Genomic DNA, 25,590 nt, shown 5'->3' with positions numbered 1-25,590 from the left:
GCATGGTTCAGAATACCAAATACAAAGGGATGGAGTGAAAAGTAAGTGTCCCTCTCGTGTCTGTCCCCCATCAGCCAGTCCCCACACCCTGCTGGCCACCACTGTCCTGATTCTTGCACCTTTTCTCAGAGATATTCTTTTTTTTTTTTTTTTTAAGATTTTATTTATTCATTTGAGAGAGAGAGACACACACAGAAAGAGAGCACGAGCAGGGGAGAGAGGCAGAGGGAGAGGGAGAAGCAGACTCCCCACTGAGCTGGGACACCAACGTGGGGCTCGATCCCAGGACCCTGGGATCAGGACCTGAGCTGAAGGCAGACCCTTAACCATCTGAGCCACCCAGGCGCCCCTCAGAGATATTCTTTATGTCTATGTATTTTGAAGTACTTTGAGCTGGATCCCCCTCACAACTGGGCATGCCCCTTTCCAAGCCTCTCTGTGACCCGCCATCCCGCCCTCAGCTGGGTATCCGTGGTGCACCCCACATCAGAGCCTTACGGTGGCCAGGGCACCCCCGCACACTCACCAGCCCTCACTGCACACACAGTGTCCACACACGAAGTCGCCGTGGTGGTTGCAGCGAGCTGAAAGCTCCTCTTTTTGCTGGAACGAGATCATGGTGGGGTGCAACAGGGCCCCTGGACATTTCTGCTGCCTCTGCCCCTCAGGGCACCCCGCAAGGCAGGCATGGCCCCCGGAGGCTTGGCTTCATTCCTCGGGGCCCCAGGGCAGTTGGCCAGCCCTTCCCTCCCGCCTAGCAGGGCCGCATCGTACCAGCTCACATGGACACACGTCGCAGATGATGCCCGCATCCATCCAGAGGCCGTCCGAGAAGGAGGGCTTCAGGTGGATGTTGCCCTTCTGGTCCTCTTCCCCCAGCTGGCACACGTGAGTCCCATCCACAGCCTCCATAGCCCGCAGCTGCACCTGGTATGTGCCCTGCAAGGACTCCACTGTCAGCCAAATGGACATTGATAAGAGGCCCCTGTGGTCCATTCGCTCATCTGAGCAACCGTCCGAGCTCTGTGCTGATTAATCCCCACTCCGCAGATGAGGACAAGCTGAGGAAGGTGTCAGAGTCATCCCTGTGGCTACCCAGGGGGCTTCGAACCCAGGCCTGTCTGACTCTGAAGGCCACACTCTTTTTTATTATTATTATTTAAAAAAAAATTTTTTTTTAAATTTTATCTATTTGACAGAAAGAGAGAGACACAGCGAGAGAGGGAACACAGCAGGGGGAGTGGGAGAGGGAGAAGCAGACTCCCCATTGAGCAGGGAGCCCGATACCCTGGGATCATGACCTGAGCCGAAGGCAGACACTTAACAACTGAGCCACCCAGGCGCCCCCCCAAATTTTTTTTATTAAGTAATTTCTATGCCCAACGTGGGGCTCAAACTCATGACCCCGAGATCAAGAGTTAGCCAGGAGCCCATAAAGGCCATGCTCTTGACCTCTGCTCAGGCAGACCCCCCCCCGGCAGGGCCTTGTGCCCATCCTCCCCTTCCCAAAACCCCACAGAGGCTTACCACTTTCCCCCGCTGGATGTGAAAGGACCCAGTATTCGTCTTTTGTAAGTCATTGGAGGTGACCTCTGTCCGCAGGCCTCGGGGGCTTTCCAGGGCCCGGATGTCCAGGTTGGAACGAATGCGCTGAAGAAGGGCAAGCAATCAGTGGTCTGGGAGGGGGAGCCTGGGCTCACCCACCCTGGCTTGGCCTGGCTGAGCTCCACCCACTCTGCACCGAGGACTGAGGGGGAGTGGGGGGACCAAGGTGGCAGAGCCCGCAGGAAGTTGGGGCCAGGCTAAGGTGGGCATCTCAGGGTCCCCAGGGAACAGCAGAGGCCCTTCCTCACTGGCCTATCTTATTTCTCAACCTCTACTTGGGCCCTCCGTTGCCCATTCTGCCTCCTCCCCAGCCCTGCCCCAGAAGGACTCCGACCGGGGCCCGCGCTGGCCCTCACGTTGAAGGCTTCCTGCAGCAACTCCACGATGTTGGAGGAGTCCTCTTGCAGCACCCCCAGTGAGGAGACAGGAAAGTACGTGTGCAGCTTCTGTGGGAGAGAGTGCCAGCCCAGGGCTAAGCCTTCAGCAAGTATCACCGCATTGAATCTGGACAATAGCTTTGGGGTTATCCTCCCTTTGCTGATGGGGGAGCTAAGGCCTAGTGTGTTCTGGAGCCTGCCCTCCTCACCCCTACCTGCTTGGGAGTGGGGTTGGGGGATGGGCACATGAACTCCCTTTCCCATCAGGGTCCACCCCTGGGGGAGCCAAAAGCTCTGGGAAGGAAAGAAGGAAGAGAGGGAGGGAGGGGGGGAGGGAGGATGTCTGAGAAGTCCCGTGGACTCCCCTCCCGCCCCCCTCTTGCCCAGGGAGGCCTCCGCCCCGCACCTCGTAATAGCTGTAGGAGTAGTTGGTGACAGCGAAGATGGGGATGATGTTGTGTTTGCCAAGCAGGCGCACCAGGGTGGGCACGGACGGATAGTCCTGCGTCTTGTACTGGGTATAGGTGCCCGAGGAGTCCAGGTGGCATGCCTCGTCATTGCGGCTCATGATGCCCGCCAGCACGTTGGCACCGTCTGCCTCATAGTGGAAAGCCGACTCGGTGGAGAACACCAGCAGGTGGGTGCTGTCGGGCCGCCAGCCAATGTTCCTCTGGGAAGGACAAGGAGGGGAGGCCCATCGAGCAGGCCGCCTACTGAGGACATGTGTCACAGTGTCGTGTATGACTGAGAAAGCGGGTCCCAACATGAGCTCAGCTAAGCCACAGGATTCACGGCATCACGGACAATGCACGTGACAGCACGTGAGCCATGGCGGTGGGCAGCGGAAAGCGGCAATGAGGATGCGGGAAGGATGCGGGCGGGCTCTGTGCACACAGTGGTCACCACGCGAGACCCGAGCTAGCTTCATCCGACTGGCCCCCCAGGCTTCCTAGTTACTCTGAGGGAATATTTTAACTGCATGGGAAGATGTACACCCACAATGTTGAATGAAAAGGCTGGTTAGGGGAGCCTGGGTGGCTTAGTCGGTTGAGCGTCTGCTTTTGGCTCGGGTCCTGGGATCAAGCCCCGTGTCGGGCTCCCTGCTCAGCGGGGAGCCTGCTTCTCCCTCTCCCTCTGCAGCTCCCCCTGCTTGTGCTCTCTCTCTTCCTCCCAAATAAATAAATAAAATATATATAAAAAAAAGAAAAGGCCGGTTAAAATAGATACAGCTGTGCGTGGATTTGGAAAACTGTATTACAAGCTAAAATGCTCGTGACAGTGTTAATTGGAAAAAAAAAAAAAAAAGCAAGTTTCAGAATTTTAAGTACACTGACTCCAGCTATATAAAGTAAGGAAAGGGAACAAAATATGCTGGTGGGATATCAAGTGGCTGGCTGGCTGGCTGGCTGTGGTGAAATTATGGGCGACTTCTGTTCTTTGTTTTCCAAATTGTTTATACGATGGGTATATTATTTTCAAAATGAAAAAATTGCTGTGCACGTAAATACTGCCCTCTTCAGCTGCCCAGTGCAGTTGGAGACTGTGGGTCCTGGAAGACTGGCATTAGCAGGGAGATTGGTGGTAGGCTGGCTTTAGGGCAAGGAAGATTCCAGAACCCCAGAACTCATGTCTGCTTCGCTGGTCAGTACAAAAGCAGCATGCCCACATGCTCAGGCCGGGGGACCTTGGATCCCAGCACATCTCAACCTGGCTTATAATTGTGGGCCCCCTGGAGGGTCTTAGCTTGTCTTTGGGCATAGGGGTCTCGGCCTGACACCAGAGCAGGCTGGTGGGCAGCTCATGCCCTTGCAGAGAAGCACAATCCTGGTCTGGGTGGGCAGGGCTCTCCCTGGCACTCACCGTGCACACGGCCACCTGCAGGATGGCATCAAAACCTCCTTCAGGAGCGTCCAGGTTGCCTGAGATCCGCTCCCTTAGCAGTTTATTCCGAAACTCTTCCAAGTTTTCCGTCAGGCTGATGACATTCTTGAAGGAGAAGGGGGCGTCACTGTTGGGCCAGGGCTCCTTCAGCCTGGGCAGAGGTGGAGGGAGAGAGAGAGACAGAGTCAGGAGAGAAGACCCCCATGTCCCTGTGCCCCACCCTCTCTGAAAGTGGCCCACTGGTCCACTTCGACCAGAACACTTGGAAGTGCCCTGGTAGCGAGGAGGTGGGCCCCATGGCTGGGACCCCTGCCCATTCGGTCACTCACTTCTTTCTTTTTTTTTTTTTAAGATTTATTTTATTTTTTAAAAAGATTTTTATTTATTTATTTGAGAGAGAGCGAGCGAGCAAGGGTGGGGGGCACATAGGGAGAGGGAGGAGCAGACTCCCAGACTCCCCAGCTGAGCAGGGAGCCCGATGGGATCATGACCTGAGCCGAAGGCAGACACTTAACCGACTGAGCCACCTAGGGGCCCCTCAGTCACTCACTTCTCAGGCCTCATGTCTGTCTGAGGGACGCTGACTTTGTCCACAAACTTGCCAAATCCAATAGTGTAGTCATCAGTGAGCTCGCTCAGGACCTGGGCTGGGTGTCAACAGGAAAAAGAGGGGGCAGCTGAGCCCCAACACCCCCACATCAGCAGAGGGGGCCAGGGGCTGGCTCGGGAAGGAGGAAGAGGGAAAATAACCTCCTGTCAATACCTTGCATGTGAACATCAGTTCATGCTCACAGTAGCCCTTGTCCCTGTTCACAGACGAAGGAAATGGGACTCGGGAGGCCCAGAGTCATGCATGGAGCAAGTTGGAGGGGGCAGCCAGGAGCCTGGAGAACCTCAGCCTCATGGCCATGAGTGTGCTCCTTGTCAGGGTCAGAGGGCTCTGCTGCCCACCCAGCCTGAAGCCCTGAGTAGTTAGTGGGGTCTGGCTAGGACCCACACCTCAGAATGGGAGGGAAGGGATTTCTTGGGGGGCTCAGATATCCTATCCTTCCTTGTGGCATGGGTATAGCCGTCCTGAGCCCTAGCCTCCCAAGCAGGGACCCAGCCAGGTGGATGAGGCCACCCTCTCCGTTCCCTACCCCACTGTCCTCTATGCTGGCCCAGCCATACCCAGTCTCTCTCCCATCTGCTTGAGGTTGTCCAGATCGTCAGACATGGAGTTGGAGAAATCCATGAGGATGTACAGGTCCATAGGGCTCTTCTCGGGCTCGAACACCTTCAGCTCAAAGTGTTGCTCCTCGCCAGGCCGCAGCCGGACCCGTAACCCCTGGGGCGACACCTGGCTGCGCTGCAGGTTGGGGTTGATCGGGGTGTCCTGTGTCCAGGGGAGGGGGACAGCTGGCTGGAGGGTCACTCCAGAGACCTGATGGGGAACCTCTCAGCCCAGCCAGCGGACACAGTAGACCCCTGTAAAAAGCCGGCCTCGAGCGTGGGTGGGCCCACTTCCCTTGACCCCCACTCCGGGCACCTCTGTGATCTCGAAGCTGCTCTCCATGACCACTAGGCTCTCCCACCGGCAGCCGGCAGCCAGCAGCTCTGCCTGGGTGTTGCAGCGCCGCTCCTTGAACATCTGGCCAGAGGAGGTGGGGTCAGGGGGGCAGTGCCCATCCTCTGGCTGTCCCAACCCTGGATCTCTCCTGACCCTTGCCTGTTCCACACCCGCCTGGCCTGAGGCTGGGCTGAGGGTGCGGCAGGTGTGGACTTGGCTAGAGCCCGGCGTGGGGCATGATGGGGTGGGGCACCCAGGTTGGGGAACTGGCCAGGGCTGGCGCTGGGCTCAGGATGGCAGGCAGGCGACAGCAGCTCACCTGGTCCGTGCAGTAGGCACATTCCCTGTCCACGCGGATGCACTCCGTGCAGCTCTTCACCTGGGCCCTCTTGCAGCGGTTCGCTGGAGGGCAGAGATGAGCAGACCCAGTGAGATGAACCTCACCAGGGACCAAGTCCTTTCCTGCGTGTATCCTCATTGGAGAGAGGCAGGGATTCTCTCTCACTTTATGGAGGAGGAAATGGAGGCCAGTGGGTAGGCAGTCTGCCCCACTGGCATATCTGGGGCAGAGCCAGTTCTCACACCTGAACTTCCCCTCAAGTCCGGATGGTGCGGGCTGAGACAGAAGGGCTGGCCCATTTGCTGGTGGGGACACCCTGGCCGTCCCTCCCCTGCTCCTCCAGGGGACAGGGGACTGTGTCTGCCTTGCTTATTGCTGTTTCCCGGTACCCAGCCCAAGCCCAGCACACAGTAAATTGTTAGTAAATGAATGAAGAAAAACTCCAGAGTTTCCCCAAGGGTTACTGGGATTCCCTTTGGTTCTGTTCAGTTAAAATCTCAGTGAGGGGGGCGCCTGGGCGGCTCAGTCGGTTAAGCGACTGCCTTCGGCTCAGGTCATGATCCTGGATCCCGGGATCGAGTCCCGCATCGGGGTCCCTACTGAGTGGGAAGTCGGCTTCGCCCTCTGCCCCTTCCCCCCACCCCCTGCTCGTGCTCACGCATGCTCTCTCTCTCTCAAATAAATAAATAAAATCTTTAAAAAAAAAAGAAAATTTATAATAAAAAAAATCACAGTGAGGACCTACTGTGTACACTCAGGGGGTGGCCTCCTGGGCGGTGGGCGATGGTGTGTGGTCAGTGTTTAACACGGGCTCTGGTCGGGAGGGAGAAGCCCTGCCTTGCAGCATTGCCCATGTTCCCGCCATGGTCTATTCCAGGCTACCAACACAGCCTTCTCTGAAGGCAAAATTTTTATCGGTAGGAACTGACCGGAAGAGAGTCACCGGCCTCTCCTCCAAGTTCCCACAAAAAACACTCGGCAAGTGCCTCCAGGTCGCTGAGTGGGCAGCTTCTCTCGCCTCTAGAGCAAGTCTTCCTCGGTGTTCTGGGCCACAAGGCTCAGGCTCACTGCTCCCCAGCCCTCGAAGCGGGCCGTGGTTGTTTGTTGAATGGCCAAGTGAGCGTCGGGGTAAGACGCCCTGTGGGCGGCCTCCATATGAGGGCAGTGCCTTGACAGGGGTGCCCCCCCAAAGGGTGCTGCGGAGGCACGCCAGACTCACCCATTTCCCCGGGGAAGCTGACGCCCAGCAGGACTGCCAGCAGCAGCCTGGTCCACGGGCTGGGACTCGGTCCTGCCATCCTCTTCCTCCTGTATAATGACAGCAATAACTGACATAAGACGTTCCCCAGCCCGGGTCCCTGCCGGTCAGAGCTCCAGCATTCCCACCGCCCAGGGGTGGAAACTGAGGCTCAGACAGCTCAGTGATGTTCCAAGGCCCCACAGCCTGCAAATGGCGGGATCCAGGGCCCCAACTCCTCTTGCCATCTCTGGAGTGACTAGATGCCCTGCAGGCCTGCCCCCTGCCCCGGGAGGCCCCACCCTCGCATCATTGAGGACTATGGGCTTTGAGCTTGTGCTCATGCCAGGTCTGCTACGCTGATCTCGTGGAGAGCAGGGCAAGGCTTATTCTGCCTTTGGCTTTCAGATCCCAGTGGGCCTGGGTCAGGTCTCACCCAAGGTCCCACCCCTTGAGGGCCTGGCTCTACCCTCCCGCCCCGTCTCTGTCTCTGTCGTGGCCTAATTGCCCTTTAAGGAAGGTGGTGCGGCCGGGGGAGAGGGGACCCTCCCAAGATCTGGGGCCTGCAGAGGGGAGGAGGGAGCTGGCTGTACCCAGCTAGGCTCTGCAACGACTGCCTGGCCCATCACTGGTGGGGTCCCCTGCCCTACCCCTACCCTGCCTGCTCCAGAGTTGAGTTTTCGGGGTCCCTGAGCAGATCATCCTTCCAGAAGTTAGTCTGGAGCTACGTTGCAAGCCTCTCCCCCGCCCCCCCCACACACACAGACACACACACACACTGTGCCACCTCCCCAGGGTTGAGGAAGCCTGTGGAAGGGGGCAGGAAGGCACTGCCTCCCTCCCTCTAAGGCATGTGGCTCCCAGGAGGCCATCAGCAGCCCCAAAACATCCACAGGCTGGGGAAGAGCTGCCATCTCAGAGGGGCCTGGGGTAAGGAAGCCCTGAGCCAGCCGGGGGAAATGACTTTCCTGCAGCCTTGGGGTGTAGGCACCACACCCACACGCTACACAATACAGGCTGCAGATTTGGACCTCCCCGGGGCACCATTATACACGCGGGTACGGGCACTGGAGGGCCGAACCAGGCTCTGACTCACCCTCCCGTGCCCACAGGCTGGGCACAGAGCAGACACGCGCCCAGCACTTCACCTACGGGATGGCTATTTCATCTCCGCAGGAACCCGGTGGGGGATGACTGCATTACCCCATCTCCCAGATGAGGAGATAGAGATGGGGCACAAGGCTGCAGGGCTTCCTCATCCCACAGCCAGCAGTGGGGGTGGGGGGGTGGGGGAGGGCGGACCGGACCAGGGCAGTCCAGACCCGCCTCCATTTAACTTCTTTGTTATCCTCAGAGGCCATAAGATGGCAGTTAGGGAGCTAGTTATGCACTCAAGAGTGTTTTTGTTTGACTTAACTTGTGTTTACGAAGTTTTAAAAGTAACTGTCAACATTAAAAACAATGAGATTTCATGGAAAATTTAGGATTATGGGTTTACTGGAGGTTGTGGCCACAGGCCTGGCCAGGTGCTCAGGACGTGCACTCTCCAGGCAACCCTGGGAGCTCTCCCGGAACCACACTTCCTCCCATCCCACAGGACCCCTGCTTTCCTCCCACCCCACAGGACCCCTGCTTTCCTCCCACCCCACAGGACCCCTGCTTAGCACATCTGCACTTGCCCACCATAGCCCCTGCCTTCATGTTTTCGCATCTCCTGGCCCCTCGGCTGCTCTATCACCCCAAGAAATCGGGGCCCATGAGACAGGCACCCCTTCCCCGCTGTCCCCCAGCTCTCTCTCTTCTCTCAGCCCCCAGCATGGAGAGAGACCCTCAGCCTTCATTTCCAGCTCTGTCAGATCCTGGGGCTCAGGGTGTGGCCAGGCCCTGATGGGGTGGGAAGGGGCCCAGCCGGGCTCTCAGAAGCCATCGGAAGTCCCTGCACCACAGCCAGAGGGCCACCAGGGGCTGAGTGGGAAAGGGGGCAAGCGCTGGAGGAGGCTGCAGTGGTGGGCATAGCTCCCAGGGCTGCTGAATGAGGTCAAGAGAGCTTCCTGGAGGAAGGGAGTCCTGAGCTGACTTTGCGGGGAGGTCAGGCATGTACTTGGCCAAAAGGAGAGTCAGGGACTCCCCAGACCTCAGCAAGCATGTGCTTGGCCAAGGGGGCAGTCAGGGACTCCCCAGGCCCCAGATGGCCTTGCGGCACTGCACACAGCAGGCCAGGCCTCGGCAGACATGGAGAGCCTTTGCCTTTAGGTGGCTGCTGCCCCCGCCTTCTTTGCAAACCCCAGTGGGCCCAGCCCATAGGCCTGCCAGCCACCGCCCAGCCTCTGCCCACTTCTCCAGAACACCCACCCAACCCTCAGGCCTCTCTCCCTGCTGCCCTCCTTTAGCGCCAAGGCCTCAGGGCCAAGAGCCCTGTCCGGCTCCACTGCCCCGCTGCCCCAGCTGCTCCCCGGGGCACACCCTGGCAGCCGAGGCATGTGCCCTGGGCAGGATGGGGCCAAGGCCTGCCAGCTTTTAGGAAGGGAAGAGCTGACGAAATAAAAGCCACCCGGGTCTCCCAAAAGGGTCCCCTGATCTGCCGGCCAGGCTGGGGTGGGCACTCACTTTCCCCTCCTCGCCTCCAAGGGCCCAGAATGGACGCCCAGCTCCAGCGGTCCGGGGCACTGGAGGGGCGCGCGGGGTGCGGCCCGGCGACCCCCCGACTGCCCCCGGCCCGCGCCCAAGCCCCTGGCGCCTGCCGCGGTCGGAGGCCGGACCTACCTTGGCGCGCACTCGCGCCCTCCCCGCGCGGGGCTCCGCTCGGCCGCTCCGGCTGCAGCGCGCGGGCGAGCCGGGACTGTCCGGAGGGCGGCTGGCAGGGAGGGCGGGCGGCGGGTGGCGGCCGCGGGGAGGGGACCGCTTTATGGGGCGGGCGGCAGGTGGGAAGGAGGCGCTGGTGAGTCAGGCCGGCCGCATTCCTGCGCGCGGCGCGCACCTGTCGGGGCAGGAGCCGGGCGCTGCCGCCGCCGCCGGGCCCGCCCCCCGGAAAAGGCTGCGGCTCCCCCGGCGCCCGGCCCCTGCGCCCCGACCGCCGGCGGCGGGGGCGGGGGAGGAGCCTCCCCCCTCTCTCCAGTCCAGCCCCGGGCGCCGCGCCTCCCCACCCCTCCAGGCTGCAGACTCGGGCGCCCGGCTGCCTCGGGCCGGGGGTGGCCTGTTAGCCCCCGGCTCCGCCCGCCGCCCTCCCACCTCCGGACGCTAGGCTGGGAGCAGCCCCGCTGCCCCGACGGCCAAACCCGCAGTCGACCGCGCGCATGCCCTCCGTCCTGTGCCGGCGCGAGGCGCGGGCCCAGGGATGCCGCAGCCCGATCTGTCATTCCCGGGGTCCGCTCGGCCTCCCCTTCCCCCCGCCTCCACGTGTGTCCAGAGGGAGATCCCAGTAAGGACTGCTTCCCTGAGTGTCCTCAGGCAAGGTACTTAAACCTCCTTAAAATGTGAGTAATACCCATCAAGTGGCCGGCACCGACCCGACATGGAGTGGGCACTCAAATTGTTATAGTTGTTCTCGACAAGCCGGTTCACAGATCTGACCCCTGCGGTCCTCTGCGTGCAGTCTTTCAAGTGCCACACGTGTTCAAGCTGGAGCTTCTCAAGTTGCTCCATGACCCCAACCTCGTCTCCTTCTCTCGCCCGACCTGCCAACAGTGCCAGACAACACCCCATGGCTAGCAGCCCGGCTCCCCAAACCATGCAGCTTCCGGCCACCGTGCTCTTGCTGGAGGCTGGGCCCTCTGCTCGGGATGTCTCCATTCTCCCACACCGCTGCCCCCAACCAGCCTGGTTTATCCTTCTTTCACTTGAAGGCATTGTGCTGATGTCACATGCTCCAGGGAGCCTCTTGACCTCCCTGCACCCTTGGTTGGATTATGTGTCCCTGTAGCCGCCCCCCCACCCCAGGGCCTGGCTTTTTCTTCTCATTTGCCATATTGGCTTGAAATGATCTGTTTAGGGGTTTCTCTTCCCCACTAGACTGTGAGCCCTGAGGATGGATGCTCTCTAGCACATCTTTTAATTTCCAGGACCTAGCACAGTGCCTGGAACATAGCAGGTGCTCAGTGAAAGTGTGGCTGAACCAGATGGGATTGCCACAGAGCCTCCCAGCTGTCAGTGCTCTCGTCTCTAAACAGGCTTGTGCCCTGCCAGCTCTCAGACGGATCACGGGGGCAGGTGGGACCGGATGTGGAAGTGCCACGGATACATGAGTGCTCCCTGCAACTGTGTGAGCCACAGTCTCCCTTGCCCGCCTGCCCAGTGGTCTTTTTTTTTTTTTTTTAAAGATCTTATTTGGGGCACCTGGGTGGCTCAGTCGGTGAAGCATCTGCCTTCAGCTCAGGTCATGATCCCGGGGTCCTGGGATCGAGCCCCATGTCGGGCTCCCTGCTCAGCGGGGAGTCTGCTTCTCCCTCTCCCTCTGCCTGCCACTCCCCCTGCTCTCTCTCTCCCTGACAAATAAATAAAATTAAAAATAAATAAATGAAGTAAGCTATATGCCCAACGTGGGGCTTAAACTCACGGCCTTGAGATCAGGAGTCCCATGCTCTACTGACAAAGCCAGCCAAGCACCCTCTGCTTAACAATGGGTCTCCAAAGTGGACTGCAGACTCTCCAGGGATGTGCCAGATGATCCACTGTTTTTGTGTTTGACAATGTCAAACACAATTGTAGAGTGGTACGTGTGTCTACAAATAAACAAGGTAAATGATCAATAGTGGATGTGTGATCAAAACAGTCTGGTGACCATTCTAGAGACCCACTGTCAACCACCTCTCTAACTGAGGGAGCCACCCCTCAGGTGGACAGTTGCTAGGCCTGGTCTCTCCCTGGGGCTAGGGGATTGCTCAATAGACCCCTGTTAAATTATTTTTCCCCCAGGGGCATCTGGGTGGCTCAGTCAGTTGAGCATCTGACTTGATTTCGGCTCAGGTCATGATTTCAGGGTCCTAGGATCAAGCCCCACATCGGACTCCCTGCTCAGCAGACAGCCTGCTTCGCCTTCTCCCTCTGCCTCTTCCTGGCTTATGCTCTCCCTGTCAAATAAATAAATAAAATCTTTTGTTAAAAAAATAATTTATTTACTTATTAGACAGAGAGAGAGAGCACAAGCAGGGTGAGCAGCAGAGGGAGAGGGAGAAACAGGCTCCCCACTGAGCAGGGAGCCGGACGTGGGACTCAATCCCAGGACCCTGGGATCATGACCTGAGCCAAAGGCAGCTGCTTAACTGACTGAGCCACCTAGTTGTCCCAATAAATAAAATTTAAAAAAAAAAACTATTTCCCCCAACTTTTTTTTTATTATTATGTTATGTTAATCACCATACATTACATCATTAGTTTTTGATGTAGTGTTCCATGATTCATTGTTTGCGTATAACACCCAGTGCTCCATGCAGAACGTGCACTGTTTAATACCCATCACCAGGCTAACCCATCCCCCCACCCCCCTCCCCTCTAGAACCCTCAGTTTGTTTCTCAGAGTCCATAGTCTCTCATGGTTTGTCTTCCCCCAACATTTTATTTTGAATATTTGCCAACGTACAAAAACAGTTGAAAGAAGAGTACAAAGATCACTTGTATTTTTTACCACCTAGATGCTAGAATTAACATTTTGTGGGGTGCCTGAGTGGCTCAGTCGGTTAAGCATCTGCCTTCGGCTCTGGTCATGATCGCAGGGTCCTGGGATCGAGCCCTGAATTGGGCTCTCTGCTCAGCCGGGAGCCTGCTTCTCCCTCTCCCTCTGCCTGCCACTCCCCCTGTTTGTGTGCGCTCTCTCAAATAAATAAATACAATATTTTAAAAAATAAATAAAAAAATAAAAAATTATTTTCCAACTTTTTATTTTGCGTATTTGTAAACATACAAAAACAGTCGTAAGAAGAGTACAAAGATCACTCATATTTTTTACCACCCAGACGCAAGAGTTAACATTTTGCCATATTTGCTTTATCTATATATTTGTTATGTACTTATATATCTTTTTATTTGAATTTAAGAGACCATGACATTTCATCCCTTGACACTCCAGGCATGCATCTCCCAAGAACAGCTCCCCACAACCACAATAACTTTGTCACACCTAAGAAAATGAACAAAAATGTCCTGTTATCCATGATTCAGTCCATATTAAAATTTCTTAGTTGTCCCAAAAATGTCTGTTGTAACTGTTTCCTTTTTTTAAACTTTAACTGTTCCCTTTTGAATTTGAGTCCAATCCATTGCATTTGATTGCTTTCTTTTTCTTACTTTATTAATTAATTTAAATTATTTTTTTTTTAGAGATTTTATTTATTTATTTGAGAGAGGGAGAGTGCGCACACGGGGGTTGTGGGGGAGAGGGAGAAGCAGATGCCCTGGTGATCATGGAGACTGACATGGCGCTCAGTCCCAGGACCCTGAGATTATGACTTGAACCGAAGGTAGTCGCTTAACTGACCCACCGAACCACCCAGGTGCCCCTCTTTCTTGCTTACTCCCCCCGCACCATTGACCTTTTGAAGAGACAGGCCAGTAGTGATCTGCAGAATGTCCCACTGTCCAGATTTGTATGATTACTTCCTCATAGTGTCATTGGACTTTTTTTTTTTTTTTAGCTTCCTGTAAACTAGAAGTTAATGTCTAAAAGCCTGATTAGATTTAGGTGAAACATTTTTGGCAAGGATGGTCCTAGATGGTGCTGGGTGTGTTTTATTGGGTGGCACATGATCTCAGCTGCCTCGCTGTTAGTGATTATTAAGGAAATGACTGCCATCTCTCTCCATTGTAAAAATACATTATTTACTTTGTGATTAAGAAGTAAGCTAGGGGGGTGATGATGCTTTGTCACCCTGCCCACTTCCCAGCAAACTTTCACTGAATGGTTTTAGTCAGCATCCCTTGTTGATCTCTGCCTGAATTTGGAGGTTGAAGAATGGTGATTTTCTGTTTCTACATTAATAGAAGCTATCCTTCTGATTAAAAAAGAAAAATAGAAGTTCCCTTCATCAACAGGGGATGAACTATGTGCCTCCAAAAATGTAGGATATGGCTGACTCAGTCAGTAGAGAATGTAACTCCTGATCTCGGGAGGGATTGTGAGTTCAAGCCCCACATTGGGTGTGGGTGCGGAGCTTGCTTAAAGAAATTAAAAAAAAAAAAACCCAATCCTCCAAAATATAGGATAAATGCTTCTTTTTGGGTTATAGAAACTTTTACTTTTTATTTTTTATTATTTCGTATTTTATTGAACAGGTCTGAAATGTAAAGCTAAAATAGGACTTCTTTTTTTTTTTTTTTTAAAGATTTTATCTATTTGACAGAGAGAGACACAGCGAGAGAGGGAACACAAGCAGGGGGAGTGGGAGAGGGAGAGGCAGGCCTCCCACAGAGCAGGGAGCCTGATGCAGGGCCCGATCCCAGGACCCCGGGACCACGACCCGAGCCGAAGGCAGACGCCCAACAACTGAGGCACCCAGGCGCCCCAGGACTTCTTTTTTTTAAGTAGGCTCCATGCCCAGCATGGGACATGAACTCACAACCCTGAGATCAAGACCTGAATTGGAAACCAAGAGTCACTTAGCTGAGTGAGCCACCCAGGCACCCCTAAAATAGGACTTTAAGGGGGCACCTGGCTGGCTTGGTACAGAAGCCCCATGTTGGGGGTAGAGACTACTTAAAAATAAAATCTTTAGGGGCGCTGGGTGCCTCCGTCGGTTAAGCGTCTGCCTTCGGATCAGGTCGTGATCCCAGAGTCTTGGGATCGAGCCCTGCATTGGGCTCCTGGCTCAGCGGAGAGCTTGCTTCTCCCTTTCCCTCTGCCTGCCACTCCCCCTGCTTGTGCTCTCTCTGTCAAATAAATAAATAAATAAAATCTTAAAAAAAATAAAATCTTGGGGCGCCTGGGTGGCTCAGGCGTTAAGCATCTGCCTTCGGCTCGGGTAATGGTCCCAGGGTCCTGGGATCGAGCCCCGCGTCGGGCTCCCTGCTCTGCGGGAAGCCTGCTTCTCCCTCTCCCACTCCCCCTGCTTGTGTTCCCTCTCTCGCTGTATCTCTCTCAAATAAATAAAATCTTTAAAATAAATAAATAAATAAATAAATAAAATCTTTAAAAAAATGAGTAAGACTTTAAGAATGTTGAATAATAAAAGGGGGGTATAGTCCTATTCACACATTTAGTGAGTAGTAAACTAGGAAAATATGTAAAACTTTGGGAATTAGGAAAACCTGTTCAGGACTTAAGGGAGGTCCTCCATTTCTGACTACAAAAATCTCCCATTGACTAGAGGCTATACAAACAAGAGTGTCGGTTTATGAAAAAGTCCGAATTGCACAAAACCCCTTTTGGAAGGAGAAATGGCCAGTTTGCAGCAGGGATGGTTTGCCTGCAGGGCGAGGCTGGAGGGCAGGAACCCTGCTGGAGGCTGTGGCTCAGGTCCGGGACCTGTAGGTAAGAGCAGGTTGGAGGGGTTAGTGTGTTCACCAAAATGCTTTGCTTTCCCGTCAGTTTCTAGGATGCTGATGCTTTCCTCAAACAAGGTAGAAACTTTTTTTTTGTTTTTTAAGATTTTATTTATTTGAGAGAGAGAGAGAGAGCACGTGCACGAGCAGGGGGAGGGGCAGAGGGAGAGGGAGAAGCAGACTCCCCGCTGAGCAGGGAGCCCGATATGGGGCTCGATCCCAGGACCCTGGGATCATGACCTGAGCAGAAGGCAGACGCTTAACGACTGAGCCACCCAGGCGCCCCAAGGTAGAAACTTAAAAATTACTATTATTACAAAACAACCCAAAAGATTTTAATTGTGGTAAAAACATATAACATAAAAATTACCATTTTAATCATTTGTAAATGTACAGTTCAATAGTGTTAAGTATATTCACATTGTTGGGCAACAGGTCTCCAGAACTTTTCAACTTGAGAACTGAAACTCTATACCCATTAAACAGCTCCCCATTTCTTTCTCTTCCACCCCCTGGTTAATTACCATTCTATTTTTTTGTCTCAATGAATTTGACTCCTTTAGAAACCTCATATGAGTGGAATCATACAGTATTTGTCTTTCTGTAATTGGCTTATTTCCACTTATCATAATGTCCATCTATGTTGCATGTGGCAAGAGTTCCTGCCTTTTTAAGGTTGAATAATATTCTTTAGTATCTAAATACCACATTTGGGGGCGCCTGGGTGGCTCAGTCGTTAAGCATCCGCCTTCGGCTCAGGTCATGATCCCGGGGTCCTGGGATCGAGCCCCGCATCGGGTTCCCTGCTCCGCGGGAAGCCTGCTTCTCCCTCTCCCACTCCCCCTGCTTGTGTTCCCTCTCTCACTGTGTCACTCTCTGTCAAATAAATAAATAAAATCTTTTTAAAAAAATAGTGTACAATGGTGATGTGATATAAGAGATCTATATTTCGTCATTGTCCATGATTCCTGGAGCAGCTCTGGAGTGATAAAAGCGAAAGGAGTGTCTTTTGTTATTCATAGCAGGCCCCTTTCAACCACAACAGAGTTTATGTTAATGAGGTGACTTTTGGAAAGCCACGAAGGATGGGGGCGCTCGTTGTCAGGGGAACCAACCACGTGATTAGAGTTGGAACTTTTGGCTTCAACACTCCCCCACCCCTACCCCTGCCCCCACCGACCTCTGGGGAGGAGGGGGATGGGCTGGAGATTCGGTTCCATCACTAATAGTCAATGATTTAATCCATCACACCTAGTAATGAAGCCGCCATGAACATCTTAACCAAAGGGGGTTCAGAGAGCTCCCAGGTTGCTGAACACCTGGCCTGCTGGGAGGGTGGTGTGCCCAGAGAAGGCATGGAAGCTCCAAGCCCCTTGCTCCATACTGAGCCTCTATGCATCTCTTCTATCTGGCTCTTCCTTAGTTGTATTCTTTTTTTTTTTTTTTTTAAAGGTTTTATTTATTTATTTGAGAGAGAGAGAATGAGAGAGAGCACATGAGAGGGGGGAGGGTCAGAGGGAGAAGCAGACTCCCTGCCGAGCAGGGAGCCCAATGCGGGACTCGATCCAGGGACTCCAGGATCATGACCTGAGCAGAAGGCAGTCGCTCAACCAACTGAGCCCCAGTTGTATTCTTTTATAAACCAGTAATCCATTAAGTAAACCGTTTTCCTGAGTCCTGTGATCCATTCTAGCCAATTATTGAGTCTGAGGAGCGGGTCATGGGACCCCCCAATTTATAGCCAGTTGTTCAGAAGTACCAGAGGCCCGGCCCTACAATTAGCATTTGAGTGGGGGGGGGTCCCCCTCTTGTTGGACAAAGCTCTCACAAACTACAGGCAGTTGGTGTCAGAATTACATGATGTGGAAAGCCCATACATTGGTGTCAGAAGTGTTTTGTGGTTGTGAGTCGTAGTGTACAGAGAACAAGGGGTTTTTTCCTTTTTTTTTTTTTAAAGATTTTATTTATTTGACAAAGAGAGACACAGCGAGAGAGGGAACACAAGCGGAGGGAGTGGGAGAGGGAGAAGCAGGCTTCCCGCAGAGCAGGGAGCCCGATGCGGGACTCGATCCCAGGACCCTGGGACCATGACCTGAGCCGAAGGCAGATGTTTAACTGACTGAGCCACCCAGGCGCCCTGGGGTTTTTTCCTTTTTGACAATAATTGCATTCTTTCTGAATGTTCAAATTTCATCACATTTGGCCAGTGGGAGATCCCTTTAAACCAATTTGATTGACCTTTGAAACACCCGTTAGTCTTCTTTGCTTTCTGTAACAAACTGCCTTAGTCCCAACTTAGATTTCGGGAACGAAGATTCCTTTCTCTAAGGAGCCCTGGCCCCTTTAGAGGTCAAGTTCCGGGTGCTATGGCTCAGTCTTAGTTAAGCGTCTGCCTTCGGCTCAGGTCATGGTCCTAAGGTCCTGGGATCCAGCCCCGCTTCGGGCTCCCTGCTCAGCGGGGAGTCTGCTTCTCCCTCTCCCCTCTGCTTGTGCTCTTGCTTGAACTTTCCCTCTGAAATAAATAAAATCTTTTTTTTTAATTTTAAAAAATTTATTATTTATTTGATAGAGACAGTGAGAGAGGGAACACAAGCAGGGGGAGTGGGAGAGGGAAAAGCAGGCTTCCCGCTGAGCAGGGAGCCTGACGTGGGGCTGGATCCCAGGACCCTAGGACCATGACCTGAGCCGAAGGCAGACGCTTAACTAAGACTGAGCCACCCAGGCGCCCCGGAAATTTTTTTTTGAATCATGAGTTCATATTGATGTTTCCAATTCAAATTTAACATTAGAGAATTTTCTTAATTTCTTAGATTTTATTCTTTTATCTCTTTCCTCTTATTTTTGTTTTGTGTTCCCTTCTTTTCCCTATAAAAGGCATATTACATGCAGTGTTCTGCACCTTGCCCTTTTCATTTTATCTCTCCTCAAGATCACTCCAAATCTGCCCATGGAGATCTTCCTCATTCTTTTTTCTGGCTTGACAGGCCTTTTTCTTTTTTAACTAAAAAACAATTTTTTTTTTTTTTTAAAGTAGGCTCCGTGTCCAATGTGGGGTTTGAACTCATGACCCTGAGATTAAGAGTAACATGCTCTACTGACTGAGCCGGCCAGGTGCCCCTATTTTTTTTTTTTTTTTTAAGATTTTACTTATTTATTTTAGAGAGAGATAGAGCTCGAGGGGTGAGGGAGAATCTGAAGCGGACTCCACGCTGATGTGGAGACTGACGTGGGGCTCGATCTCACGACCCTGAGATCATGACCTGAGCCGAAACCAAGAGTCAGACGCTCAACCGACTGAGCCACCCAGGCACCCCTTTTTTTAAACAGATTTTATTTTTTAAAGATTTTACTTATTTGAGAGAGAGCAGGAGAGTGGGGAGTTTGGAGCAGAGGGAGAAGCAGACTTCCCACTGAGCAGGGAGCCCGATGCGGGACTCGATCCCGGGACTCCGCCACCCAGGCGCCCCAAGAGATTTTAAACATATACAAAATTAGAGGGGATAATGAACCTTCCTGTGCCCATGACTGAGCCTCAGCAATTGCCAATGTGTGGACGATCTACAACAGGAAGCTGGGAGGGCGGGGTACGAGGGTCGGGAGCTTTCAGTCCAGTGACCAGGGGGGCAGGAACCACCTCTCCTTCCATCCCTCTGTCCCTCCAATCACCTGGGCACTTGGGCCACAGCCTGGTTGACCACTCTCTCTCCACTCACAAGGAGAACCAGGAGACCCGAGTGGTCTCAGCCCTGCAATGTGTATGCAGTTACAAGGCACGGAGAAGGGAGTGATGAAAGCCCGGGGGAGTCTGGGAGGGAAAGCCTGAGCTGCGTCTGGAAGTGCTGCAGGTGCACGGGTGCGGACGGTTAGAGGGCAGTAGAGAAGAGGACCTGGAGGCTGGGAGGCTGGCAGTGGCGAGGCTGTTGGCAGCCTTGCATTGCCACACTGAAGGGGGGACTCTTGGGTGGAAAGCAGGGGACCATGTGACCTGGTGAGAGCCCCATGGTGAGGGGGTGTAGGATGAGGCCAGATGGGGTTGGATGGGAGTGGGGAGGCTGAGACAACATACAGACGAGGTCGGAGCAAACTGCCACGAGAGGGAGGAGGGCCAGAACTAAGCAGGAAGGACGGTGACGGGGAAAGGGCTTCCCAAGGGGCCCATGTGATGTGGGGACAGCACAGGATCCCAGGTATGGATCCTGAGGTCGTCACTATAGGTTAGAACTATAGGAAGAGGGCAGGGATGCCTGGGTGGCTGGGACAGAGTTCAGTTTGTCCAGACTGAGTTCTTTGTGAGCAGGGGCCAACCAGGCAGAAATCACTTGGGTCCCTAGTGCCTGCAACATCCAGTCTCCACAGAAAGGAACTAGTAATTCGACCCCATGCCACCCTCAGTGGGACTAAGGTGGGCAGAAACTAATCCTGTCTTACAGAAGAGTAAAGTCAAGTTCAGAGGGATTTGAGGCCTTGACCCAACTCACAAGGCTTCTGAGGGGAACAGCATGGCCACCTGGGGCTGCCCAACTCATCGGGCGAGTGGTCATTACTGCTCAGGGGCAGGGTAGGGGGTGCCCAGAGGACAGCCAAGGGCCATGACCCTGGCCAGTCTTATCAGCTGTGCCGTCTGCGCCTTTCCTTGGTCTGAATGAAAGAACTGGCTGGGCCAGCAACAAACAGCTGTACCTTACAGTTCATACAGCTCGGGCATAAATCACCTCGTGGACGCCTCACAGTCGCCTTAGGAAGCTTTATTCCGGGGACCTGATCGGGAAGCCTCACAGAGCTAAGGGCCCAGGACACACAACGAAAACACAACTCGTTTAAACCAGGATCCAGAGCAGAGGTGCTGGTGTATGCCGGCCACTCCCGCGGCGCCGCACGGCCTCCCGCACAAGCCCCGGGGCCCTCGCACTACGGAGGGGCCTCCGCTGGAGGTCGCAGCTCCTCTCCAGGGTTGCTAAGTCCCATCAAAGGAGGGAGGGTGACCACTGACCTCTCTCAGCGCCCAAGTGTGTGGAGGGGGGCGAGGCGGGGAGGGATGCCCGTGAGTCCACAGTGATTTTGGGGATGGGGGGCAGGATCATCCTCCTCTGGTGACGCAGCAGTTGCCAGACGTCATCTCAGCACCTCCTTCCCGGTGCTCCGCCCGAGCCACCAAAGCAACACGGCTCTTCACGGCCCGGCTTCCCTCTCTGACACGGAGCCCTTCCGCGGGCCTGGAGAGTGGCCAAGGAGCAAGGAAGGCGAGTGAATTCCCTCTGGACTCTTGGGCCGACGGTGGCTGGAATCGGTTTTGGTCTTAAGAGGAGCCCGGCGGCCGCAGGCGCTGCTGTGGGGCCGAGATAACAGGCACAGGAAAGGTGGGGTGGCAGGAGCCTCCCAAGAGCCTGGCTTCCACGTAAACAATGAGTTGCCGCCGGCCGAGGCAGGAGGTGATTCATGTCACACACCGCGGGGAGCCTGCTGGCCGCGCTCGTTGGGCACTGAGGCACCGGGCAGCCCTGGCCAGGCGCTCAGGCCTCCCGGGCTCCCTGCGCGGGCTGGGGATCCAACCCAGGCCTTCTGGTAACTGGCTTGACTTCAAAAGCTGGGGTGTGTCTAAAAAGTGGTTGGGGAGGGCTCAATCCCCCCCCCCGGAGGCCTCGGCTCTTGTCTGAGAACCGGCCGGGTTTCAGGATCAGGGCAGCGCAGAGCGGGAAGAGCCCCCCCACCCCCCCGACTCTCTGGACTCCCGCCTGCCCGCGCCGAGAGGCAGACGCTGGGAATGACCACGGCAACTTCCTGGGCCACCCCCACGGACTAGTGCCGCGGGCTTCGGCCGCTCTACCACCAACCCTGAGGTCGCCACCCCAACAAGAGGAGCTGGAGAGAGCACTCGGAACTTCCACTTCTGCCTCAAAACTGACCACAGAAGAGGCCCGAGATGTGAGAATATGGCGCTTCTGAGAGGGCCCCGGACTCCGAGTGGTGTGTGGACACTGTCCGCAGCGGCCGCCTCCTCTGTGCCAATGTCCCCTTCCTGGCTGGGCTGCCGCACAGAGGCTTCTCGGGGGGTGGCATCTGGGAGCAGATCCCAGTCCTGAAGTCAACAAGGCGGCACCTGGGCGCCGACATCGGTCGCCGGTTGCACAGTCTCCTCAGGTCCTGGAGCGGCAGCTCCCCTCGGAGAATGTCCGAGCCACCCCAGGCTGGGCCCTCGGGTCACTGCTTGGCCTTTTTCACGATGGTGCCCACGGCGGAGATGACCGTGGTCTTGGAGCCACTGGCACTGGTGGTCACCGTGACGACGGCGGGCAGGGTGGCCGTGGTGGTGAGGATGGTGGGCTGGGCTATCGTCGTCACTGGGATGGCCGAGTCCCACTTGCTCTTCCTCTTTTGGGCATCTGGAACAAGGCGAGGGAGGCGTCAGGGCCAAGACAAACCGAACGGCAACAGCCCCTTTTCTAGCAGGGCCAGCGGTCCGAGTCTGGGGGCCCAGGCACAGAAATGTGAGGGGCAGCCAGCGAACGGGGGACCCCAGCCCAGGCTCCCAAGAGGCCTTAACAAGCTCGGGAGTCAGAACAGGGCACACAAGGTGGAGCCTAGGCCCAGATCCCCCAGGCCCCTGCTCCCCCAAACAAGGCAGGGAACCCTGGCCCCACGTGTGGTGCGGCGGGGGCGGCCAAGCGCCTCCTACCTGCTGCCGCCGTGCTGGCCGTGCTGGTGGTGGGGGCCGCGGCGCTCGTCGTCGTACCCTTCTTGGTGCCCGTCACAAACTCAATCTGGACGGAGAGAGGGAAGAGGTAAGGGCGGTGCCCCACGTCTATCCACGTCCTCCTGCCGGCTCACCACCTTTTTTTTTTTTTTAAGTTGAGGGGGAGACAGAGAGAAAGAGTCCCGAGCAGGTGCCACGCCCAGCATGGAGCTGACTCGGGGCTCGATCTCACGACCCGGGGATCCAGACCTGAGCCAAAATCAGGAGTTGGATGTTTAACTGACTGAGCCACCCAGGGGCCCCTTTTATTTTTTAGGAGTGGGGAGGGATAGAGGAAGACAGAGAGAGAGGACCTATTTTTACTACTTTGAGGAGACTCTTCCTTTTTTTTTTTTTAAAGATTTTATCTATTTATCTGACAGCGAGAGAGCGAGCACAAGCTGGGGGAGCGGCAGGCAGAGGGAGAAGCAGGCTCCGAGCTGAGCAGGAAGCCCGAAGTGGGGCTCGATCCCAGGACCCTCAGATCTTGACCAAAGCCAAAGGTCATGGTCTGACTTAACTGACTGAGCCGCCCAGGTGCTCCGAGGAGAGCCTTCCAAACAGACAAAGGAATGCTCCCGGTGTCACCAAGTTTCTGCACATGCAGGGCAAACCGACTTGCTGCCCTGCCTCACGTTCTGGGTGGAGGTGGACCCACCCGCACAGGAGCAGCACAGCTTTGGTCCCCGGGCGCTGCAGACATGGCCCACACTAAGCCTGGGGTTTGGAACGGGGAGGGAAAGGGCCAGAAGGGACATTCCACCAGCACTAAGAATGAGAAAACCTGATCACCCCAGCAGCCGCTCCGAGAGCTGCGAGCACACCAGGGCTGCAGCCCCTGCCTGGGGGTCGGGAGGCATCCTGGAGCCTCAGCTGGTGCCCTGAGGACATTCAGTCTCAGAGCCAAATTTCTGTTCCCCAAAGGATTCAGACCGTGCTGCCTGGGAAGAAGTGGTGCTCAGGGCCCTAAAATAAGGGGTCACCTGGCCACTGGACACGGGACCTACAAGGAGGCACTGAGGCGGACTGCGGAGATCAGATCCGGAGGCCAGGAAAGCGCTCTCAGAAGGAAGACCTGCCAGTCTATCAGGCCGGGGAGGACCCGGACGCCAGCAGCGAGAGCCAGCGGGGCGCTGCGGCTGTGAGGGGAGCAGGACCCGGACGCCAGCAGCGAGAGCCAGCGGGGCGCTGCGGCTGTGAGGGGAGCAGGGAACTACAGCGCAGCAAACCCCAAGACCCCAGGAAACCAAATGGAAGCACCTGAGAGGCACGCTCAAGCTGAAGGTGAGGGCTGGGAAACGACACTGCACATACCTGCCCCTCCCACCAGGACATTCATCCGTCACTTACTTTGGTTCGTTCCTTTTTGGCCTTTTCCAATTTGTCCATTTCAATCTTCTGGGCTTTAGCTACAAAGACAAGAGAAGATCTGAGAAAAGCAGCCCTGGGAACAGCTCCCACGTGAAGGGCCACTTTAGGCCGAGGGACCCCACACCAGCACTTGCCGTGTCCCCTGTGCTCTTGCTCAGTGTGCACAGGTAGCCTCCAGGCCACGGGGCTCACTGTCCTTTCGTGATGGACAAATGGAAGTGCTGGCCCTCGGCCAGCATCGAGCAGAGGCCTCACGCTGGAAGGCTCAGGGGCTGGGCCTGTGCACCCTGTGGGGAGGGGCCGGCTGCTCCTGAGCACCAGCTGACTGTCGCCACGTGGGGATGCAGGCCACGTGTGGACGACCTTCCCGCTGACCAAGAGAAGCCGGGACTACAGATTTGAGGTAAAATGTTGGCAACTCATTCAAATTAAAGCAAAACTTGTGCGGGCCAAACAAAACACACCTACAGGCCAGATCTGTTCCATGGGCTACTGGGTTAAGATCTGTCAGCGGAGGGCTCGGACTCTGAAATTCCTCCCAGTTCTCCCTATGAGGGACGCTTGAGAAAATGCTTTCTCACTGGCTTCAGGACACGCTGTCCCACCTGGGACACTCTCCCTGCACCTTCGAACCTTAGCCCGTACAGGACTTCCTTGGCAAGGCTGTCCCCCCTTCCGGCCCCCTTCACCTGCCTGCACCCCCACCACACCCCTCACTGCTGGGACTGCTCCCTCTTTGCCTTCTGTGCCAGGTCATAAGCCTCCTAAGTCACAGTGGGTCTGTCTCATTCAAGGCTGTATGCCCACCTCCTTGGACATGGCCTGACACAGAGGAAACCCTGAAATACATGTTGGCTGGCTGACTGAACAGACAGAAGGACAGATGGATGGACGGCCACCTACCTAATGCCTCATAGTAGGAGTCCTCAGACCAGCCGTGGGGGTCAAACATATCCTGCAAAAGAAAGAGTTAACATTGCAGCCAGCAAGGGTCATTGGATGACAAATGGCTTAGAGACCCAAGTCCCTTCTCCCCAAGTCTTTCCATGGATTTTTCCTGGCCTGGAGACCCCTGCCTTAAGGGCACAGGGGCTCAGCTGTCATCCCTGGTCTCCAGCCACGGGGGTGGCCGACCTGCTCCCGGAGCGTTTGTCTGTGGGCTGGGCTGTAGGAGCACAGTGAGTGCGCACTCAGGCCCCAACCACTCAGGGCCCCTGGGCCAGGTCTGTCGCTGCAATCTCTCTCCTGGACTATTTCAGAGCCACGGGGGCTCATGCAGGGGAGCCGGAGACTGAGCTCTTCAGTCAGCACTACTGCTACATGGGCCTTTCAGTGGCTCCAGGCCGAATCCAGCAGAGTGAGCACAGGGCCCTGGGCAGCCCCCCTCAACCCTCCGCCTGTGTGTGCAAGGCATACCTTTGGGTAGTTGGTGCCCAGCTCATCGATTGCACAGAACTGGATCAGCTTCTCGTAGATGCTGAAAGAAGAACGGCAGAAGGCACTGAGCAGGCCCTAGTCCCATGCCTTGTGTGGCAGCAGATTTTGAGAGATCAGAACTGTCTAGTTCCTGGGCTCAGACGAACCCTTTAAACCAGCTGAACTGTTCCAAGCAAGCTTCCTGATAGAAGAGGAAACGTTCACTGGCCTGACATTAAATCATTCCTAGTCCTCCCCACTCCCAGAGAGATGGGTCATTAGCCAGGCACCAGGACAGGTATGGTGTCCAGGTGAGGGCTGTGTTTTTTTGGTCTTATCCAGACAGCTGACCTACAGTTTGTGGGGCTGGGCCGGGGCTACCATACACAGGCCCACATAAGGGCTGGGGCAGGTCCCTGATGTCACCATACTGGACTTTTTACCACGTGTGCCACCTGCTAGGGCCTTGGATGGAATAAAACCCGAACACAGCTCTGTTCCTAAAATCTGTCACCTGCATGCAGCATCAGTGACAGTTTGGAGGAGAAAGAGGAACCCACAGGGACTGTCTAGTCCAACTCCCTCACTGTAGAGATGAGGAGACTGAGGCCTCGT

General features: G+C 55.2%; 2 protein-coding genes across 7 annotated transcripts in view; both read right to left on the bottom strand.

The window, feature by feature from the left end:
• The window catches only part of ITGB4 (integrin subunit beta 4), a 29,526-nt gene extending 19,675 nt beyond the window's left edge, over nt 1-9,851 (bottom strand). For all 5 annotated transcript variants that reach the window (XM_032429691.1, XM_032429687.1, XM_032429690.1 and 2 more), the window contains exons 1-12: nt 9,753-9,851; nt 6,972-7,060; nt 5,732-5,814; nt 5,392-5,493; nt 5,034-5,238; nt 4,414-4,510; nt 3,843-4,014; nt 2,389-2,652; nt 1,962-2,051; nt 1,528-1,650; nt 775-939; nt 527-603 (exon numbers count right to left, since the gene is read on the bottom strand). In XM_032429691.1, coding sequence (XP_032285582.1) covers nt 527-603; nt 775-939; nt 1,528-1,650; nt 1,962-2,051; nt 2,389-2,652; nt 3,843-4,014; nt 4,414-4,510; nt 5,034-5,238; nt 5,392-5,493; nt 5,732-5,814; nt 6,972-7,050 — 1,457 coding nt within the window. In that variant the 5' untranslated portion in view covers nt 7,051-7,060; nt 9,753-9,851. The remainder of the gene's footprint in view (nt 1-526; nt 604-774; nt 940-1,527; nt 1,651-1,961; nt 2,052-2,388; nt 2,653-3,842; nt 4,015-4,413; nt 4,511-5,033; nt 5,239-5,391; nt 5,494-5,731; nt 5,815-6,971; nt 7,061-9,752) is intronic.
• Nucleotides 9,852-18,895: 9,044 nt separating this feature from the next.
• SAP30BP (SAP30 binding protein) overlaps nt 18,896-25,590 on the bottom strand; it is a 37,671-nt gene continuing 30,976 nt past the window's right edge. For both annotated transcript variants that reach the window (XM_032429624.1, XM_032429625.1), the window contains 5 exons: nt 24,976-25,036; nt 24,463-24,514; nt 23,539-23,597; nt 22,132-22,216; nt 18,896-21,838 (listed from right to left, as the gene is read on the bottom strand). In XM_032429624.1, coding sequence (XP_032285515.1) covers nt 21,657-21,838; nt 22,132-22,216; nt 23,539-23,597; nt 24,463-24,514; nt 24,976-25,036 — 439 coding nt within the window. In that variant the 3' untranslated portion in view covers nt 18,896-21,656. The remainder of the gene's footprint in view (nt 21,839-22,131; nt 22,217-23,538; nt 23,598-24,462; nt 24,515-24,975; nt 25,037-25,590) is intronic.

The sequence above is a fragment of the Phoca vitulina genome, unplaced genomic scaffold (assembly GCF_004348235.1).
Source record: "Phoca vitulina isolate PV1807 unplaced genomic scaffold, GSC_HSeal_1.0 scaffold41, whole genome shotgun sequence".
Taxonomy (NCBI): Eukaryota; Metazoa; Chordata; class Mammalia; order Carnivora; family Phocidae; genus Phoca; species Phoca vitulina.
The sequence above is the reverse complement of the archived record's forward strand: the minus strand, read 5'-3'. Positions and strand labels throughout refer to the sequence as shown.